Source organism: Ptychodera flava, assembly GCF_041260155.1.
Source record: "Ptychodera flava strain L36383 chromosome 3 unlocalized genomic scaffold, AS_Pfla_20210202 Scaffold_26__1_contigs__length_13983176_pilon, whole genome shotgun sequence".
In the NCBI taxonomy this organism is placed as follows: domain Eukaryota; kingdom Metazoa; phylum Hemichordata; class Enteropneusta; family Ptychoderidae; genus Ptychodera; species Ptychodera flava.
In genome coordinates this window covers 2,551,863-2,571,633 of record NW_027248280.1, presented here as the reverse complement: position 1 = coordinate 2,571,633, position 19,771 = coordinate 2,551,863, and the positions used below count along the sequence as shown (strand labels likewise).

The 19,771-nt window shown below is 37.9% G+C and overlaps 3 protein-coding genes across 3 annotated transcripts; all 3 read right to left on the bottom strand.

Moving 5' to 3' along the window:
- Window positions 1-712: 712 nt before the first annotated feature.
- LOC139125728 (low-density lipoprotein receptor-like) lies at window positions 713-8,161 on the bottom strand. Its single transcript, XM_070691827.1, has 11 exons — window positions 8,121-8,161; window positions 7,319-7,678; window positions 6,615-6,740; window positions 5,920-6,035; window positions 4,882-5,047; window positions 4,162-4,278; window positions 3,435-3,584; window positions 2,602-2,718; window positions 1,817-1,933; window positions 1,503-1,602; window positions 713-830 (listed from the first exon to the last, which is right to left on the bottom strand). Exons 1-11 carry the CDS (start codon window positions 8,149-8,151, stop codon window positions 713-715), a joined length of 1,518 nt encoding a protein of 505 aa, XP_070547928.1. The 5' UTR covers window positions 8,152-8,161.
- Window positions 8,162-8,580: 419 nt separating this feature from the next.
- LOC139126151 (scavenger receptor cysteine-rich domain-containing protein DMBT1-like) lies at window positions 8,581-16,614 on the bottom strand. The gene is made up of 5 exons (XM_070692201.1): window positions 16,345-16,614; window positions 15,324-15,752; window positions 14,075-14,284; window positions 11,465-11,549; window positions 8,581-8,832 (listed from the first exon to the last, which is right to left on the bottom strand). The coding sequence occupies exons 1-5, from the start codon at window positions 16,595-16,597 to the stop codon at window positions 8,634-8,636; spliced, it is 1,176 nt and encodes a 391-aa protein (XP_070548302.1). The 5' UTR covers window positions 16,598-16,614; the 3' UTR covers window positions 8,581-8,633.
- LOC139126153 (dorsal-ventral patterning protein tolloid-like) lies at window positions 16,561-18,578 on the bottom strand. The gene is made up of 5 exons (XM_070692202.1): window positions 18,464-18,578; window positions 18,145-18,267; window positions 17,712-17,949; window positions 17,099-17,341; window positions 16,561-16,709 (listed from the first exon to the last, which is right to left on the bottom strand). The coding sequence occupies exons 1-5, from the start codon at window positions 18,543-18,545 to the stop codon at window positions 16,637-16,639; spliced, it is 759 nt and encodes a 252-aa protein (XP_070548303.1). The 5' UTR covers window positions 18,546-18,578; the 3' UTR covers window positions 16,561-16,636.
- Between the last annotated feature and the right edge of the window lie 1,193 nt (window positions 18,579-19,771).

Below are 19,771 nucleotides of genomic sequence, written 5' to 3'. Positions count from 1 at the left end.
GGATGGCCAATACGGAGGGACTATGCTTCGTTCTTCACATTTTTGGCTGTCTTCAATCAAACACGAAAATTCAGCGAGACTCCAATGGGAAGACGAAATGCAGTATAGGATCAGCAACTTGTTACGGCGCCATGTCAAAACCCGAAACTTGAAATGTATACACCTTTGTTCACAAGACCTTTTCAACATTCTTTCAATAAACATAGTAGTAGTAGTAGTAGTAGTAGTAGTAGTAGTAGTAGTAGTAGTAGTAGTAGTAGTAGTAGTAGTGGTAGTAGTAGTAGTAGTAGTAGTAGTAGTAGTAGTAGTAGTAGTAGTAGTAGTAGTAGTAGTAGTAGAAGTAGTAGTAGTAGTAGTAGTAGTAGTAGTAGTAGTAGTAGTAGTAGTAGTAGTAGTAGTAGTAGTAGTAGTAGTGGTGGTGGTGGTGGTAGTGGTGGTGGTGGTGGTACGGTGGTGGTGGTGGTGGCGATGGTGGTGCTAATTTTCAACTTACAAATGACGCAGGTTCTTCAGTGCATTGAATGCCATTGGTTCAATTGAAGATATTCAGTATTTGATAAATCCCTAGAGCAGAGGAAATGTCGCAAGAGATTTAAAAAAATAACAAATAAGAAGACAAGCGACTGCATTATTACATGAGTAATGGGTTATCGAGCATTGCAATTCGTAGAGATCAAATTATCGCAATCTGTGGGAAATTTTTTTTATTGACTTACAGTACACCGAGAAAAGGAAAGTCCTGTAAGTCAGCAGCCGTTAAGTCGTACTGCACGTCTTTGTCTATTTGCCGTTTTCGTCTGGAAAACAAACCCAACTGTCCAGTCAAATTCCTGCAAAAAATAGCATAATATCAACCATTATAATACATCTCGTCTTGAACCTCTGACGTTGTGACGTGCGTAACCAATATACTGTCATGTATTATGCGTCTTGACACTACATACAAACAAATAATAGGGTACCAGTCAACAGTTTTGAACGGCTAAACTTACAGTTAACATTTCAAAAACTATATTACCCAGATGCCTACTACGTATGCGGCCATGCAACAAAACGTAAACAAAGATTGCGGTGTCGCCATGGCTGTCACTTGGGTGATTTATAGTTTTCAGAGGGAAAAATAAATAAGACGTGTAAAAAGACATATCGATTGGTCGCATTCGGTTTGACAGCATACCTTTGCTCTCCAAGTCAACCCATGCTATTGAACGATTTCCATGAGTTATTCATTCATCAACCCCTCAGTTTTACCCGCATCCATACATACATGTATACCTACCTACACATGTATACCTACCTATCCACCTACCCACATACATACATACATACATACATATATACATATATACTTCACATATATACATATATACTTCACATATATACATATATACTTCACTATAGGGTATATTTTTGGAACGGTCACTGGGGTTGAACCCGATATTATTTGCATATAGATTTATAGATTGTGTAATACTCGCTTGAACATCTAATGAAATACTTACAGCTTACGGATATTACCAGGAATCAACGACAGATTTATATCACTTCCTTCACAACTGTAGCTTAGACCATCACAGATGCAAACATCTGGGCATACTTTGTCTGAAAAATCAAGTTACAGGATTATGCCCCTTGAAGTGAGATACAAGCATACTTATGCCGATACGATCGTGCAAGGATCCATTCATCCATACATTCATCCGTCCACATATCCACTCACCCATCCATCATCCATCCATTCATACATACATACATAAGAAAGACAGAAGGGTACTATATAGATTATACTAACTGTTGAAGAAGATAGCACTCTTACCGCATTCAAATTCGTCGTCTCCATGACTACAATCCTTGACACCATCACAAACCCTTGTAAGCGATACGCAGTAGTCTCGGTCCAAACATTTGTGAGCACCTGGGCATGTGTATTCGTCTGAGATTTGCACATAATGAAAAACAAGAGCCAGAAGCAATGATGTATTCCAGTTTGACAATCAGAAAGAATATGTTTCAATCAATCAAGCAAGCAAGTAAACAGCATATATTCTCGAAAACCTAAAGATATCAAATACTGTACAAGCGGCACAAGTAGTTCTGAGAAAGAAAATTAATATATTTCTGTCGACATTAGTCTGAATATCCAAGTTTATAAAAAGCAAAAGTAAAATAAAAATGTAAATTAAAGTAAAAAAAAATAATTACAATTCTAAAAAAATTGCAACACTTTTTATAATCACATTCTACCACTCTTATGGAAATCTACCTCAAGAGTGGAAAAATATGATTTTTCTGGTATGCTATCTGTTACGACAATAATTCAATTCGAATCCTTGCAAATGATACATTCTTGGGTGTGTCGTGCTCTATTCGGATCAAATACAATGAATATGACGACAAACAATTGTGCCTTATCATTGGCGTAATCGATTTCTCTTTACTTTCAGCTCAAATGCAGACATCTGATTGATTTGTGGAAGAGCTTTATCATGAAACATGGATCAAATCTGAATGAATAAAATGTAAAAAACAGAAAGACAAGGATGACAATTCGTGTGAAATAAAGTCAATGACAATAAATGTTTGTACAGATCTCTTTCTCACCACAACCATCCTCATCTTCACCATTTGGACAGTCCGCTACGTCATTACAGCGCATGTGCAGTGGTATGCAGTAGGCATTCGGGCATTTGTACGTCGAAGTCGGACAATCATACATGTCTGAGAAAAGAAAGTGATGGTATACAGAATAAAATTCTTGTTATTATTCAGTTGAACAACATGTACACGCACACTCAAGTTCAATATCACACATCATCTTTCCTCCGCACACTCATACACTTATATTTGCATGCATACACTTAAAATAATCACAATCGTACCAACAGCATCCATAATCCAATAAAACTAGGTCAAGATTCGTAATACATAGTCAATTGTTACAAACATAGACACCAAACCGCAAAGAATAGTCAGCAAAGTACCCGGTACACGCACTTAAGTTAAATTCGTGAAAGAAAGATATATAGACCTCTGGCAAAACGACCAAGAAGTAATGTCAGGTGTTTCGAAAATAGTAAGCTCATCCTGCCCAACATGTTGCACCCGCCATATATCAATCTTTAAGTCAAATAGGTAGTGGTCACCAACTAAGGTCCAATGTCACTGATGCCATCAGCGATCATTTGTCGAAGAGAGATGTCGTTTTTATCTACCAGCTTGTGATACCTGCCAAAAAAGCGTTGCATGTTGAGGCAAGTCTTTCTCTGGTGTAACCTTGATTTAAAAGTTTACAAGAGAGATGGCTTTGTCTCTCTGCAAAATCACCATACGAACTGCATGCTCTTGCATATGGCATAAGCTGGGAAATGTATACCCTATAAGCTGGTGAGAGTGGAATATTCAACATGTACCTCTAGAGCAAAATTATTGCTTACCACAATGCATCAGATGGGTTACATCACGACAGCCTAGTTGTATGTGAAACTGGTCGAATTCATAGTGACACAGTAGACGCTTTGATATGCAAAATCCTTTGTCGCAACGAAACTCGTCGATTTTACAAGATAAGTCACTGAATGTGTAATCTATGAGAAAAAAGAAACCGATTTATTCCCATAAAATGTCTATTGCGCCGGGCAGGCTATTTTTGAAAAGAAACTTCGGGCACATGTACCTTCACGAAACTGATAAAAGTTTGTGATCTCTCTATGATATGATTTCTAATAGTCAGAATTTACTTATGGTCATTGTCAAAACAAAAAGGTCATTACATGAAAAGTCAACGCCAATAGTTTATAATTGATGCATTGTCGTCGTTCGTTTCGTTCTTCTTATCAGTTGTACACAGAACCCCCTGGGACTTTTCGGGCAGAATCCGGCACTCAAACCGAGAGTCACTGGCCACTGCAAGCGAGATCCATACTACATATCACGTATTTGGAAATTGATCCTTCTTAAAATCATTTTAACCCTTTCACCTCCAGTTCCCTGTGTACAAGTCCAACTTTACCATAGAAAACAATGGATTTGGGACAAACCATGGTGGTGAAAGGGTTAAAACCTCGGATATTTATACCGGTAGTATGTCATATTATGGCATAGAATACAGACGATTGCACAATAATGGCATCAACTTCACCGCCATTCCATAATCAGACCTACCGCACGTCTGTGGTTCATCTTCATGGTCAGAACCCTGGCAGTCTATGTAACCATCACAAATGGCATGAGAAGGTAGACATGTTCCGTCATAGCACTGGAAACCAGAGTTACACTGGCCTAAAAAGGAAAACAGCAAATACATAACATGAAAGGCTTGCTATGCTTTCTGCAATTAAGAACACCATTTTCATCAATAGAAAAAGATACAATTTGTGATAATTTCACTTAATTTTGAAATAACATAACTTCGTTTTAATGATAGATATACTTCACAGAATCAAACATAGTTTTATCTTATTATTACTGCATCAACTGTAGCTAGGGAATACGTCCTCGTTCCACGCAATAAATCTTGCTATTGACTTTTTACCAAGAAAATTAACTTGGGTTATATGGTCTTTCAACAGCCGTCGGCGATGTTGCTCTTTACTTCTTTTGATTTTGTCTTTAACCAAAATCTAGGGTCGATGGCGCTGAGCTTTACATGCAAGAAGAGAGGGTAAAATAATTATCTTACTACAAAACATTGGAAGAACGTAAGCGTAAACATTGGCTTACTAGAACGAATGCACCACACGGGAGATGTTTAAATATAAAACAATCTAGGCATACTTTATCAGTCACAGAAATTTAAACCTTGTACATATACCTCAACTTTGAAGAATGAGCCACAAAATATGCAAAAACACGCAAGGGATAAGTAGCGGAGTGTAGCATTACCGACGCAGGTCTCTTCGTCAGTACCGTCGACACAGTCCCTTATCAGATCACAACGTTTCCTCGATGATATACACTGACCATTGTCACATGCAAATTCGTCATCATTGCAGCTTGGGTACACTGTAGACAAAGAAGTGAATTCATATTTAGCGTTTCCTGATGATTCCTTATCACAACAAGGTATTAACCTCATAATTCAATATCTGTACAAACATTATGCGAATGCCGTAATTTCTTAGCCCTGGATGTCAACTTATAAATGAGTGTCTGGACGACGGTCGTTCTCCATGACATGATGTAACCTGCACACTTCTAAAATCAAAAAGCCATACGAAAGCTTAAATTTCAGATCCCTTGGTATAAACTTGTTTAAACGAGTGTTTGAACTGAAATTCAACATAGGATCGTGTCTCTCACCATTGACTGATCCGGCAACTTATGAAACCCCGTGTTACTGGACTGAAATATGACCTTAAAAAAGCTAACATTATCAGTATCATTTAAAGGTATACAGTCACCTGTAATCTAAATATGCCCATATATGGTCAAAGGGCGTTCCTTTGTATTCAAAATGCCCATGTGAAGGCGCTGTTTTTTAGAAAGCGGCCACCCACTCAAATTCTGTGATTGGTTAGATTTTCTCTTTCCATGGTAACTGTGACAACATTGAAACAGGTGACAGTATACCAAGGTAAATTAATAATTTACTGATCCGAGAAACAAAGGTTAGAGGCATTAATATTCGTGTTACACTGAATCGACACTGCTTCCAAATGTCGATTAGGAAACGCTAACATACATTATAAAACGATCTGACTTTAACATAACTTGTACCACTGCAGGTGATCTGGAAATACGCCTTAAATTATATACAAACAAGATGGCATCTTCTTACATATGCAGTTGAAACGTAATATCTATTTGGAGGATGCACGTTTCTTGAATGCGATCTACGTTCGTCCGTAGGTGTAAAGCAGTTGTTTTCATAATACGTTTCTGTGATAATAAAGAAGATTCTACATGTAAAATGAAACTTACCGCAGTTGATTTCATCAGAACGATCAATGCATTGTGGATGAAATCACAGTAAACACTCATTGAGATGCATTGACCGTTGTCGCACGTAAAGCTTCCATCGGGGCATTGCGCTCCATCTGAAACATCACAACATACACAATCTCTGATGAAGCGCATGATATAGCAAATGATACAGACAAACAAACTATTTTAAAAATCATCATTTTTCTAAAAGTAAGGGCACAGAGACTAAGGATTTGAGGACACAAAACTCGGGGTGCACACTAAATGGGTTTCCGGGCCCGGCATCCAACTGCATAGTCTCAATCATGATCACACGGCGTCCTATCTATAGGGTAGCGAAGCGACATGTCTTTTTTATCGAAATTCCTGGATCAATAATTCGAATTGCATAGCCAGGAAGACGACTGCAAATCGGCACAACGTATACAACAATTATTTCACACACAACATACACAATCAATTCTAATGCAACGAAGAAATATGTGCGGACCTCTGGCAATATAACAACCAAAGATACGTTGAATAACAAAACGCCCCGAGGGTAACTCCTTGGAACCGTATTTTTATCTACTTCTCAATTAATAGTCCGCTCATAATTCAGGGCCATTAGCATTGAAATTCATGGGTTACAAAAAGGTATTGCCACATTAAAGTTTAACATATCATAATGCGCTTATCTGGAAAATACTTACTGCATGTTTCTTCATCTGAACCATCGCTACAGTCCGTTCGTCCATCACACACAAATATTCTCAGAATGCATTCACCATTAGAACAGTGAAAATGTGTGTCGGGACAGTCGCCGTTGCTGGGAGAATCTGTGAAAGCATACTCTTTTAGACTGCGATGAACGTAGGATTTTAACTATTATCGAATACTGTATGACTGATTAGAAGCACTAGTATTACGAACGATTTCAAAAGATTTTCAGATGTAGATCTCGGCATACTGAAGCGAGCCAATGCAAGCTCAATTACGTGCATTTTGATCGTGTTTTGGCGATTTCTCTTTGTACATGCATTTAGATTCGGAATTACTGAATCTGAAATACTCGGTATTGAGATTTACAGAGAATTCGCCTCGGGGGTAGATATTCTGCCTCTCAAATCGAAACAATGCTTTTCTGATTTATAACATTTGTTGGGGCTAATTTTGACGCTCTTGGAGCAGGACAATTTTTTTACCTTCTTAGTTTCTCGAAAATTGTTCCCTTATTTTGGCAAGAGAATGGCCCTAAGTTACATTGAGGCAAGTTTGAGCAAAAGTTTATATCTTCCACTTTCGAGGCGCATGCTTCCTTTATTACAGAGATTGTATGTTTGTATAATTATAAAAATGACCAAGGATTTACGACATTGAAACATGTCTTTAAAAAATAATCTAGCGATTGTCTTACCAGTCGCTGATTTGTGACATATGACGCCGTCAAATATCGTGTCACAAGTATCAACGCCGAAGACCAGTTCGTATTCATTTGCGCTTGACCTTGTGATAACCTTACACGTGTCGTTTTCCAAACTTAGTGTCTCACTGCCCACTACAGCCTCTTCTTTTGCGTGACCGACGTAAACGACAGTTTCACGGGGATCAAAACTTAGAATTTGCATTAGGAAGGGTATGATGGCCTCGCTTTCAACACGGACTAAATCGGCTCCATGGTTTTGACATATGCCGTCCGCGTTTTCCTCGCTGACATAATGAAGCAAAAATGACGCAAAGCATACTCCGTCTTTCAAAATCCATCCGACCTCACAATCTTTACAGAGGAAGCATAGGAGAGAAGATTTTTTAAAGTTGTTATTGGGCCGTCGGATGATGTATGGAAAAATCATAATCGTATGCACCGTGACTTGCTTGGTCCTCATTTTACCGTAATTATTATGGCCCCAGTATATTTATCTATTGTCCAAACTCGTATAAAGATGGTGATCATTAATAAATATTTCCCCCCATCAATAAATGTATCCTTCAATATAAAATATTATGAACAGGGGTATTCCTTGTCAACTAAGGCATTTTTGTAAGGATTATTTTTATGTAATACTATTAAGTCTCAAATGCTAAAATGTTACATACACTTTTTTTCCATTGGCGCCAAAATAACATAACATGCCATATTTGCCGACGAACTGTGATATAGTGCACTGAAGTCAAACTTTTCATCTCTGTTTATTGACCCCAAACAAGAATGTACTTACCAAAACGGCCAGCCACTACTCTGTCTTTCATCTCTTTACCTTGACCTACAATACGATATTTCCAAAAATTATGTTCATATTTTCCAAGCAGTTTGTAAGGCCCCTTGTCTACTTTTCTGTTTCGAAAAAATGTTCTTTTCGCAACATAGAGTCTACAAAATTTGCTGGATGTTTGATTAAAAAGTAATAAACCTATCATCTATTGGTAATATGACATTAACCGTTTTGAACTGAGATTTAAAGTTACATATTGCTCGAAAACTAAGTTGTAGAATAAATAACCAGAGCTAAAACAGTTGGTTTTGTTTGTGTCCTTACGTCAATCGAGAACGAAAGTATATGATCAAGGGTCAATCGCTAACAACAGGAACCCTTCGTGAAAATCCCTTACATCAATGTCATCAAGGACATCATAATTCATAAAATATCACTGTACAAAAGTAATGTTATCGGTCACTGAATACTATTTTCAGCTGCATTATTGTTTCCATTCAAACAATTAAATTTGTAAGTTTATTCATGAACGTCAATGGTGACCCGATGACAACAATTGAAGGGTGAATAACCTCGATAAATTGCGGGCGTTTTACAGATGTACTGGTTGATATTGTTGAACGCACAGGCAACATCGTGCCAATGGTTTATGGAATACACTTCGCGTAATTCAATCTTTGTGCAGTCCTCGAGTTCACCACCAGACGGCTGTACATTGCTGAAATTAAATTTATAAGAACCAAAGCTGTTAAAATATCCCCTCAACATTTAACAAGATTCCTTGCGAAGCCAAAGGCACAAGAAAAAAATTGCTTATCATTCATAACTTTCACCAGCTCACACTGGACATGCGCAGTTTACTTGTTGTAAAGCGCGCCATTTTGGATCAGGCATGTGGGGCAGTCCGAGGGGACCATTCAGTTTGAAGTTCTATTAAAGCTGTCAATTTTCACTTGACTTATAAAACTATAGGTCTACAAATATCTCCAACCTAGAGACATTTGACAGATGGAAAGTGTTAACATTGATGAATGACAGCCTAAGCGCCTGGAAGTCGCTGGAAAACAGTCAAATAGACAGCAAATGGTAAGTTAGCCTTCAGTAACTACAGGCGGATGGGCCGGGGGAATTTCGCGCACACCTGTACCTTAAATGTGACCCCCCGATCCTCCTGTCTAAAATGTGACCCTCCCCCTTGTCCGACATTCTAAAACTTGACCCACCCCCAAACCACTGTGGCATTCTCCCCAGGAATAACTGAAACAGTATCAGCTAATTTGATGAGATGTTGTATCCAAATATGACCTGTCTGTTTCTCAAATGATGAGTGACAGCATACCAAATTTGACTCACAAAAGTAATTTGGTGAATTCACCAAATAACAATGAATTTGTCGCTTTTGGTCAATCTTGACGGGTGCGGCTAGCTGGCAGGGTACGCTTACCCATTCCGGACACCTGGTACCACCACTATTTCGTGGTTCAAGATGGCCCCATTGCCTTTAAATTTGTCATCATCTATATGTTTCTTGGACCTGGTAAATTTCATAGTTTACCTTGAATGATAACGATTATTGGACCTGATTTGATGTCTATTACATAACAGTTGGTTCAATTGTTATGTTAGGGACAAATTACAGAGGGGAGAGCTGGTGTTTTGGAGGGGAAGTCACAATTTATAACGCATGAAATTTTGAAGAGATATGGTATTTCATACATTTGAGGGAGGGTCACCATATATTGTGCAACTATAGGAAGGCAAGATGTGGCTGATTTAGTGCTTCATCCAAAAATGTCAAATCATAATACATGGAGTCTATCAGGCAAATTATTGACAATTTTCCCCCACAAAATATGTTATATCTGTATATTATATATGTTTGATAATGTATTTAAATGTACTTTGCTTGAATTGTGTGAATTTGTGTACAAGAAATTGATTTCTGAATTTTCATCTAAAAAGTTGGTTCACTATCCATGGTGTTTATGATGAAACTATGAATAGATTTTTCAAATACAAAAATAGGTAAATCTTTGCATTTGTGTACTCTTGATTATTGATATTAATGTTCTTGATTAGACAAGAGTGGTTACAAGTCAATGGTTGTGTAAGAAATTTGATTTTAGAATTTCACCAAAATGTCGATTCACTATGCATGGCGGCCTATGATGAAATTATGAAAAATATCAGTACAACATTATATAAATCTGTGCATTTATGTATGCTGAATTATTTACATTATTGTTCTTAATTAGACTAGAGTGGTTACAAGTCTATGTTGTGTAAGAAATTTGATTTTAGAATTTCACCAAAATGTCGATTCACTATGCATGGCAGTCTATGATGAAACTATGAATAATTTTTATCAGTACAAAATAAGATAAATCTGTGCATTTATGTATGCTGTATTATTTACATTATTGTTCTTGATAAGACTAGAGTGGTTACAAGTCCATGGTTGTGTAAGAAATATGATTTCGGAATTTCACCAAAATGTCCATACGCTATGCATTGGGGTCTATGATGAAACTATGAATATTTTTTTTCAGTACAAAATAAGATAAATCTGTGCATTTATGTATGCTGTATTATTTACATTATTGTTCTTGATTAGACTAGAGGGGTTACAAGTCCGTGGTTGTGCAAGAAATTTTATTTTGGAATTTCACCAAAATGTTGATTCACTATGCATGGCAGTCTATGATGAAACTATGAATAATTTTTTTCCAATACAAAACTAGGTAAATCTGTGCATGTATGTGCGCTTGATTATTTATATTAATGTTTTTGATTAAACTAGAGCGGTTATAAGTCCATGGTTGTGCAAGAAATTTGATTTTGGAATTTTACTGAAAAGTTGATTTACTGTACATGGTAGTCTATGAGAGAACTATGCACAATTTTCAATTTAAGTTTCCAATATAAAACTGACAATACCTTTGCATTTATGTACATTTGATAATTGATATACACTTATCCACCTGTTGCATATGTTTTTGTAGCTTGTCTTTTATCAGTTTTAACTGTTCAAGGTGTTTAATGTAGGATACCACTGCATCTTCTTTGCTTGTGAAACTTGTGGATAATGTGTACGTATTTTGTTTGTGATTTCCTATTCAGGAAATATCACACAGACAATCAAAGTTTTGGCCATAAAATCAGCTTCTGTCAAAAGTGACCCTCCCCCAAGATAGGTTTATAAAAAGTGACCCTCCCCCTTGAACTGTTTTCTAAAAAGTGACCCTCCCCCAATTCCCCCGGCCCACCCCCTTGTAATTACTGAAGGCTCCCTAAACGTCCATGTGAGATCGACTGTTGTACACCTTCTCAAATACGTAAAGCGTACTTACTTTTCTTTACGGTACCAGCCAGCATAGCTCATTGGACTATCGTCTGTCCATCGATACACGCTTTCCTCAGCGGAATCAGACAATCCTAAAATAGAAATGGGCGCAACAAACTGTTTTAGTGATACCACAATGAGACATTCTTGAGTGGCAAATGTGAGACAAATATGTTGTCCAGAATAAAGATATTTTTGGGCAGACTTTCTTGCCATGGTATAAAGAATGCAAACTACGTGTCTAATCTTCACCGTGAAGGAAATAAACGGGCCGGTTGAATTATTATAATTTCACGCAGCCGTTTTTACATTCAGACGATATAACTTTACAGTTAGATGTAAAGACGCGAATGAATAATATCACGATGTGGTACACGGAAAACAATATTGTTTTTCACCTACAAAATTCCCGGAAAAAAATACGGAATTTACTGTGGTCGTTCTACATTACGACAATTCGCGTGTATGTTTGTAGAGAGACATGGCCATCTCTCTTTCAAACTGTTAAATCAAGGTTACACCAGAGCAAGACTTGTCTCTACATTCAAACGCTTTTTTGGCAGGTATCGCAAGCTGGTTGATAAATACGATATCTCTCTTCGACAAATGATCACTGATGGCATCGGTGACATGGGGCCTTAGTGACCACTACCTATCTGACTTACAGATTGATATATGGCGGGTGCCACATGTGGGGCAGGATGCGCTTACTATTTTCGAAACACCTGACATCACTTCTTGGTCTTTTGGCCAGAGGTCCATATATCTTTCTTTCATGAATTTGACTTTGTTTGTGTACCATCTATTTACTGTCTGTTCTGTGCTGTTTTGTGTCTATGTTTACAACTATTGTCTTACAAATTTTGACCTAGTGTTATTGGATTATGGATTGGTATGATTGCGATTATTTTATCAAATGTTTTGCGTCGGAACTTTTCTCTTGATCGATTTTCGATGTATTCTTCAATGCAAAGAAACAGAATGGCGGCCGGTACTTTTTTCAATAATAACATTTTTTTACATTGCAGATATCTATGCAAAGCTGTACAGTTTTCCTCATAATCTAGTACATCAAAGATTGTACAGTTTTCATCAAAGATAACGTATGTGAGCTCCACAAATGTAATAATCTCCGTAAATGTAATAATCTCCATAAATGTAATATCGACCATAAATGTAACAAAAATCAACCATAAATGTAATAAAAACACCAACCACAATTGTAATAAATGGTAACCATAAATGTAATTAAAAAATCACCCATAAATCTAATACTTGTCAACCATAAATGTAATAAATTTAATTTGTCCGTGCAATTGTGTAATTAGCCCTTAAATATTTATCTTTGTAATAAGGAAAGCAACGCCACACATTATTCATATTTTAATTGTTTGGGTTTAGTGTGTTTTGTATATTTGAAAGTGCATTTTACGTTTCCCTATCTTGTGTACAAAACTGATGGGCCATGGCGGGACACAGCTGTAATCTGAACGTCAGTGCAGTCTCCAATCCAGAGTGGAGGAGACTATATAACACTACGATCCTTTAACGCCGTTTTTTCGAAATTTGCCGTACTTTCTTAATCAGTCGCCTCATCTTCAGTGGATAAAATGTGTGGAATAATCGATAGATTTTCTGTATTCCTATGTTGTCTCACTTAATACGGATAGTTTTCAATCGGATTCGAACCCACAACATACGGATCAGTCGCCTAGCTGAGAGGCCTGAGACAGAACCAGTCGGCTAAATCTCCACTCCCAAAAAGAGTGGTTCAATAGCCGGCTAAGTTGTTACATTTTTCTGACTGAGACCTTTCAACACGTTGTAGAGTTCGTGAAGCACTCACGCACGCATGCTCACTATCATACATCGCACATACACACTTTATCGAAGCGAAGAAACGAATTTCATCGCTTTAATGTTTGTTCCTTCGCTGGGGATGTTAGGATGTCTAATTTTGTTCTACAGTGTTCAAGGTAGTGTTCGTATTGTTTTTACTAGATTTAAATATGGATACATGTTCTCGTTAGCATGTTTTGTGTCGTAAGTTTCTATTATAAGGTTGTATATTTCTCTGTTATTTGTTCTGAGTCATCTGTCATAAACTTTGTGTGGTATCACTGGTTGACGAGTTTTTTTTGACGCTTCCTCATTGTGTAATTATCAGTGTCTAGAATTGCTATTCCTCTTCCATTATCTAACGGTTTGATCAGTACCTCGCCGTTTTCTGATAGTGTTCTCAACGTACTCTATTCTGTGTTTCGGAAAGGAAACCTAGTTTCAGGAAAGTATGCAATTACATTACACTAGTCTTATTAAAGTTATTATTTACTCAGGGCATTGATAAACAATGATCACATATGCAAGTTCAAGTTTATTACATTTATGGTTGAGTTTAATAATGGTTAATTTGTTTATTACATTTGTGGTTACGGGTTGTTACATTAATGGTTGACTGTTTTATTATATTTGTGGTTGATTTTATAACAATTGTGGTTGATATTACATTTGTGGAGATTATTACATTTGTGGAGGTTACAGCGTATTATACATCTTAACTGCGCGGGCGCGTCCTTTGCGTGTACTGGAAAATATACAGTAAAATCGACTTGCGTACCAATGTATACTTCAGAGTTGCCAGTAAACCAGTCAGTTGTCAACATATAATGGAGGAACATCATTTCTTGATAGGTTTTAATGCTAACCAAATGACCACCATGGTGTACGCATTTCATCTCAGCCTCTGTCCACCGCAAAGTTCGATTGTCTCGCCGGAAACTGTAGCAACTGCTATCATATTTTTCCCAACCTTCCATGCATGCATAATCTGCAAGATATCAAACTTGCTGCTTGAAGGAAAATTGCCAATTCGAAAGCTGACAGAGGTGTTCGTTAGCTTTTGGTTTAGTTTGTGAATTTGCTAATACTTATCTTTTGAGTACATTTACTTGAAGGATGGTGTACATGAAATCAACAGACAGTAGAAGCGAGACCGTGATAAATCAGGATATTGAGAAACTGGATATTCAATGTCAAATTGAATGTATTTCACCTTGTGCTTGAGTGTCTGTTGGGTGAATGAACATTACCAAATATCGAAATGAAGAGCAGCAACCCTTGCGTGTCAGCTTTGCACCCACCGGCATCGGGTTGCGAATATGACTTCGTGGACATATGTGACAGCGTGAACATATAAAAGCGTGGACATATAAAACGCAAGAACATAGATTATGAGAGGCTTTGGCGGAGAAGACGGAGATTTGCTTTGTGTCTCTGCTGTCAGCTTTGGTTCTGCGTGCTGTCAATGTCATCTTTGTTGTAGCTGTTTATGGACACAAGTGTGCCATGATAGTGAGATCCGAGTCCCGAGTTCCACAAAGAGTTGTTTTCAAGTCAGCAGTCGACACTCATCGTTTCTGTCTGCCATCTAGGCCAACTCAACGTATGTGTGCTTTGCAATGCAGGAGATTGTAAAATGGGTATAGTGTACCCTTAACCCGACGTCACCTAGTTTCTCATACATATTGAATTTGTTTAATGAATACATTATTTTTAACCCGTTACTTTTATTGTAATATATTACATTATTGTATTTATTGTATTATTAGCGTATTGTATTATATTAATCGTTTGTGCAGCAGCTAAAAATATAGGTCTTACACCAGTTTAAATATAACATTGTTTGTCTCTGTCTGTTCTAACTTGATCCCAAAACCCCGGCTTTTCTAACCTTTCTTTTTGTTTGAAAGTAACCTTATGGTATTTCGGCCGGGCTTACCCTCTGCCTGGGAGTACTGTCTAGGGTATAAAAAGAGTGTATCGCGATTTTTTCAGTCTTATGCACAGAAGATAGAAATAATGGTTACCATTGTTTTGTTTGAGACTGTAGCCTTCTGGGAGTTCAAAGGTTGATGAATGGTACTCCACGGAAAATCCTCTCCCAGCATAGACGGAATCAGATTCAAACTGCATCAAGAGACTATTTCTACTTGATAGAAGTCTTGGGGGCGGCAAGTTATGATTACAGTACACTCCTAAGAGGGAGTTCAGGCGGGAGCTCCCGTCGAAAATTTCCACGAAGTCACTGGCGCAGTCTGGCGCAGTAGAAGTGATGTCAAAATCGGTGAAGATCAGAGTTATGTAGTTGTTGATCGAGGGTGCCACGATCTGCCAAGAGCATCTCTCATTTGCATAGTAGAAATTCGGATAGTTCGTTGAAGAGATGAAGCCCCGTGAGACTGTGCACACTTGTGGGTTTCTGCATATCCTCGTCCCACTGCCACAGCCAGCTAGATCTGAAAATATATGAGTGTGTCATTAATTTCTGATAAAAGGCAATATAATTACGTAATGAACTCACATGAGGTGACATTGATGAGAATGGGATCCTTCATTGGTGATCCAAGTCTAATGACAACTTTTATTTTGTGCGCATGCGCAAGTTGATTACTGCGATTGCTCTTTTAGAGCTCCAAAGTTCGCATCGTCGTAAAGCAACCTTTACATTGCATGAACGTTATCCTTCGTTTCGTTTTCGTGAATTAATAAGCAGATGTTATGTCTATGGCTGTGCCGCCTTGTAATTCTCAGAATCCACAGCGAAGAAACGTGTTGTCAACAGTATGTAAGGCCGGCACAGGACAGTGAAATCCTGTCCTCCGGCCGTAACTAGGAAAACGAAAAGTATCGTTATTGCTTCCTACACAAAGAAAATAATATGACTGAAATATAAGTCGAAATATCACTGTGCACTTTCTGAAAACCTGTTAGTGTTTAAGAAACTTTAGCTAAGACTACATTTAAAATATATACCTGATTCTTTTCGACGGAATTCTATATTATTGAAGTCAGACACAGTTACATTTTATTGAGACGTGGTAAACCTACCAAAGTTCTCGTACTTCGCTCGAAAACCTTCCGAGTTCGTCTCGAGCGATGTGTCAAACGTAACTAGGACTTCGGAAGCCTGAGACACAACAGTTGGTCGGAAATCGCCGCACAGCGTCGCAATCCGGTTACTCTCCACAGGCACCTGACCGTTATATATGACAACCTTCGCCAAACAGTCGCCGACGACTCGGAAGTCCGGAAAGTTATCGATAGGAACTTTCCATCGGGAGCTGATATGATCCACTGGCATCTCGTGAACGGTTTGAGCTGACTTGGAAAGTTCAATGTCTCAAACTCGCCCTGTTCTTGAGTCAGGAGGGCGGAACTTCCACAGCCTGAGTCGCAAGAACTGAACCCACAAACTGGAAAAGTGAAATTAGAACGAAAAGTTTCCTTGTTTTTTGCAAACTATCATAATGACATGCGAGGTTCAAGTATATGTTGGACTTATTCTGTATTTTTCGCGCGGCTTATTATTGTATTGCACTCGGCTCAACATTGTACAGCGCCAATGATGTTCCTCAGGTCATAGTAAAACAGATCATTTTCTGGCGACTCTCGGACCCTCTAGGGGACTACAACATATGCTGTTGTTAATCTCACGACCAGTCATTACTTGAATATTGGAACAGAATGAAAAATGATGAAATGATGACAAAATAAAAGGGATATGAACAAAGTGAAATTCAAGTTCAAGGAGCAATTAACAGAATGCACATAGAAGAAATTCAAACCGTGAGGCTTTATTTACCTGCCTCGCTGTAAGTAGCCGTTAAACCGAGGGAGTCTGGCATTCCTGTCGTCAGCTGGTAGATGTTTACTGACATCGTTCATGGTGTTTGAGATTGACAATATCTCAAGTGATTTCAAATGTCCACAGTACTGCGTGGAGCTGATTACGTCACCCTCGGTTCCCTTGATGACATCATCAACCACTAATGTGTCCAAGCACTCGCGCTCAGTGGCGCGAAGACTGAAGTACGAAAAGGTCAATCTGAAAAGGAAGAAGTGAGTGAACGTTGACGAATATTCAATTGTCAAATAAAACAAGACAGCGAAAACAGAGAAACAAAACGCGGAAATACGCAATATCCCGCTCTGCATGATACAATCCACGTGACAATGTCAGTGCTCTTGATGCTGTGGAGGCGGGGCTCTGTCTCGCATTAGAAGAGGAAGTACAAATAATCTACAATTTTTAAGGTCAGTGTAAAAATATGATGGTTCCATTTGAACTGTACAGTAATATGACGCATACATTTTAAACCTTAGTCTTGCTGAATCTCCCAGATATAGCAAATCGTGTCTCCCACAACCTTATTATGTTTATTGAACTTGAACACATGAGGACCTGAGCTCATTACCTAATGGCCTTGTTATATCCAACTGTTATCCGGTAATAGCAAGTGGAATTTATGTTGTACCACGGCGGGTAACTTGACACTTGTATATATCCGAAGGTTGAGTTCAGCTCAAAATCACTCCACCCAGATATGCCAGGGTCACACGTTGCTTCTTCGACCAGCGTGTCGCACTGCACAGGTACATGCGATGTTATCAATTCACTTGTATAGGAATCTTGATCATCAGAAGCACAGATCGCTGAATGTAAAAAGAAAAATAATACTTTTTAAACAAGTACGGGTTCTTACAGCGACGGTATTTACTGCATCTATATCCTTACAAATAATTTCAGAAATACTGAGGTACAGTTTTTGTAAAAATCGTAGTCTGAAGAAGTTGAAGATACTTCGATGACGGATAGTTACACAATAGTCATGTCGAGAGTTAACTTACCTGTGCATTCTTTACGGTTCTCTGGGTTTAACATGAAACCATCTGGGCACGCGCAGTAGTAACTACCAGGGGTATTGACACAACTGTGAGAACAGCCTGGTTTCAGTAGGCATTCATTAACGTCTAAATAACAAAAAGATGGGTTATGATTGCATACCTGTAAGCAAATGCTCTATTTTGCCAATGATTTCAAGCCAATATTTATGATTGTTGACTCAAAAATACCATACGTTTTTCGGCAAAGTTCAAACTAAAGGGTGAATCTAGAAGTGCTTTTGAAATTTGCTGGAAAGTACCACATAAAGTTAAACATCTATACCTTTTTGACAAATGGTTGGGTAGACACGCAGCTCGTTCACACAGTCATGTGGTTTCCACAGGAATGAATCTTCCATGTCCATTAGAGTGCAATAGTGCTCATCAACAAAAATGTCAGAGCGATCTCCGAAGAAGTCAAATGTGACCGGGGTACCATCTCGCCATTGGAAATCTTGTTTCCCGTTTCTTTTGTCAGGCCGATGCTGTAATCTTTGTACGATGAGATCGTGAACAAAGCATAGTTTTCTTCGATGAACTGCTGCATCGAGTCAGATTTTATCGCCAGTGGTAAGCTTCCTTCAAGAAAGACGACGTCACATGCATCTTCCAGATCACTATATACGGATCCTAGACAGAAACCATTATGGTACAAGACCTCGCCGCCACACGGGTTCTCATCTGTATCGGCTGTGGTTGAAATAAACACGGGAACTTATATTAATGTTGATGAAATTCAATTCTTTAAAGGTTTTAAGGGCGAACTTGTCATATGAAACGTCATCAGACTCTAGGAGAACAATGCGATCAACAGAGATGAGCGCCCATTTGACATAATTGTGAATATCTAGCGAAAAAGAACATCATCGGTCTTTGTTTACCCTAAAACTTAGAAACTGTCAAGTAAGCAGCATTTCTCATATGATTATGCGGCGTGTGCAACACATAACGGGTAATATATCTACAGTTGAAGGAAAACTTCGTACTCATATTCAGACACATTTGGTCGCAATTTGTTCCATTTTTCTCTTCTAAAGACTGTAGAATATCATTTGCTGCTTATCTGGTCAGTTAAGTATAAACTAGGTAACCTTTTTTCAAAAGTATGAAAAATCAATGACAATTCAAATTTCTCAAACGAAAACTCTATGGGTTAGGGTTGCATAGAGGTTTATTCTTCATCCTATTGTGCAAGGAATTTTCATTTAAACCATCGATATATTAAAAAAAAGCAAACTGTATTCAAAAAGTATTTAGTTGAGTCATATGACAATTTATTTTAAAAAATAATGAAGTTTCAGTTTGCAAAAACAAAATGTTCAGCTATTTGAAGTATTTTAATTTTTGTCCCTTTAAACATAAACAGGCACATAATGGTTGCTTTATAAATTATGTATAATGAAATACAGAGAATAGGTTATCATAAACAAATGCAATAGTAATTGAACTCATTACACCTTTGTTTAAATCCAGTATGTAACGCACATGAGAAGCAATTTTATCACAGCAAATAACATACAAAACCTGGCGAAAAGTGCCAATCTCTTGACAGCTCGTCACAAGAAAAATAGTCTTGCCACATATGTCATTT

Bases quoted from the DNA above. Each gene is read 5' to 3' on its own strand.
- LOC139125728 (XM_070691827.1), bottom strand. From the start codon at position 8,151: ATGAAAGACAGAGTAGTGGCTGGCCGTTTTG. The intron at 6,036-6,614 runs GTAAGTATTTTC...GTGATGTTTCAG, and splicing joins TTCAGATGAAGAAACATGCA to ATGGAGCGCAATGCCCCGAT. The intron at 4,279-4,881 runs GTAATGCTACAC...TTTCCTTTTTAG, and splicing joins TGACGAAGAGACCTGCGTCG to GCCAGTGTAACTCTGGTTTC.
- LOC139126151 (XM_070692201.1), bottom strand. From the start codon at position 16,597: ATGCCAGTGGATCATATCAGCTCCCGATGGAAAGTTCCTATCGATAAC. The intron at 14,285-15,323 runs GTAACCATTATT...GATATCTTGCAG, and splicing joins CAGTCTCAAACAAAACAATG to ATTATGCATGCATGGAAGGT. The intron at 8,833-11,464 runs GTAAGTACGCTT...ATTTAATTTCAG, and splicing joins GGCTGGTACCGTAAAGAAAA to CAATGTACAGCCGTCTGGTG.
- LOC139126153 (XM_070692202.1), bottom strand. From the start codon at position 18,545: ATGGACATGGAAGATTCATTCCTGTGGAAACCACATGACTGTGTGAAC. The intron at 18,268-18,463 runs GTATAGATGTTT...TTTGTTATTTAG, and splicing joins CCCAACCATTTGTCAAAAAG to ACGTTAATGAATGCCTACTG. The intron at 16,710-17,098 runs GTAAATAAAGCC...TCACTTTTCCAG, and splicing joins GGCTACTTACAGCGAGGCAG to TTTGTGGGTTCAGTTCTTGC.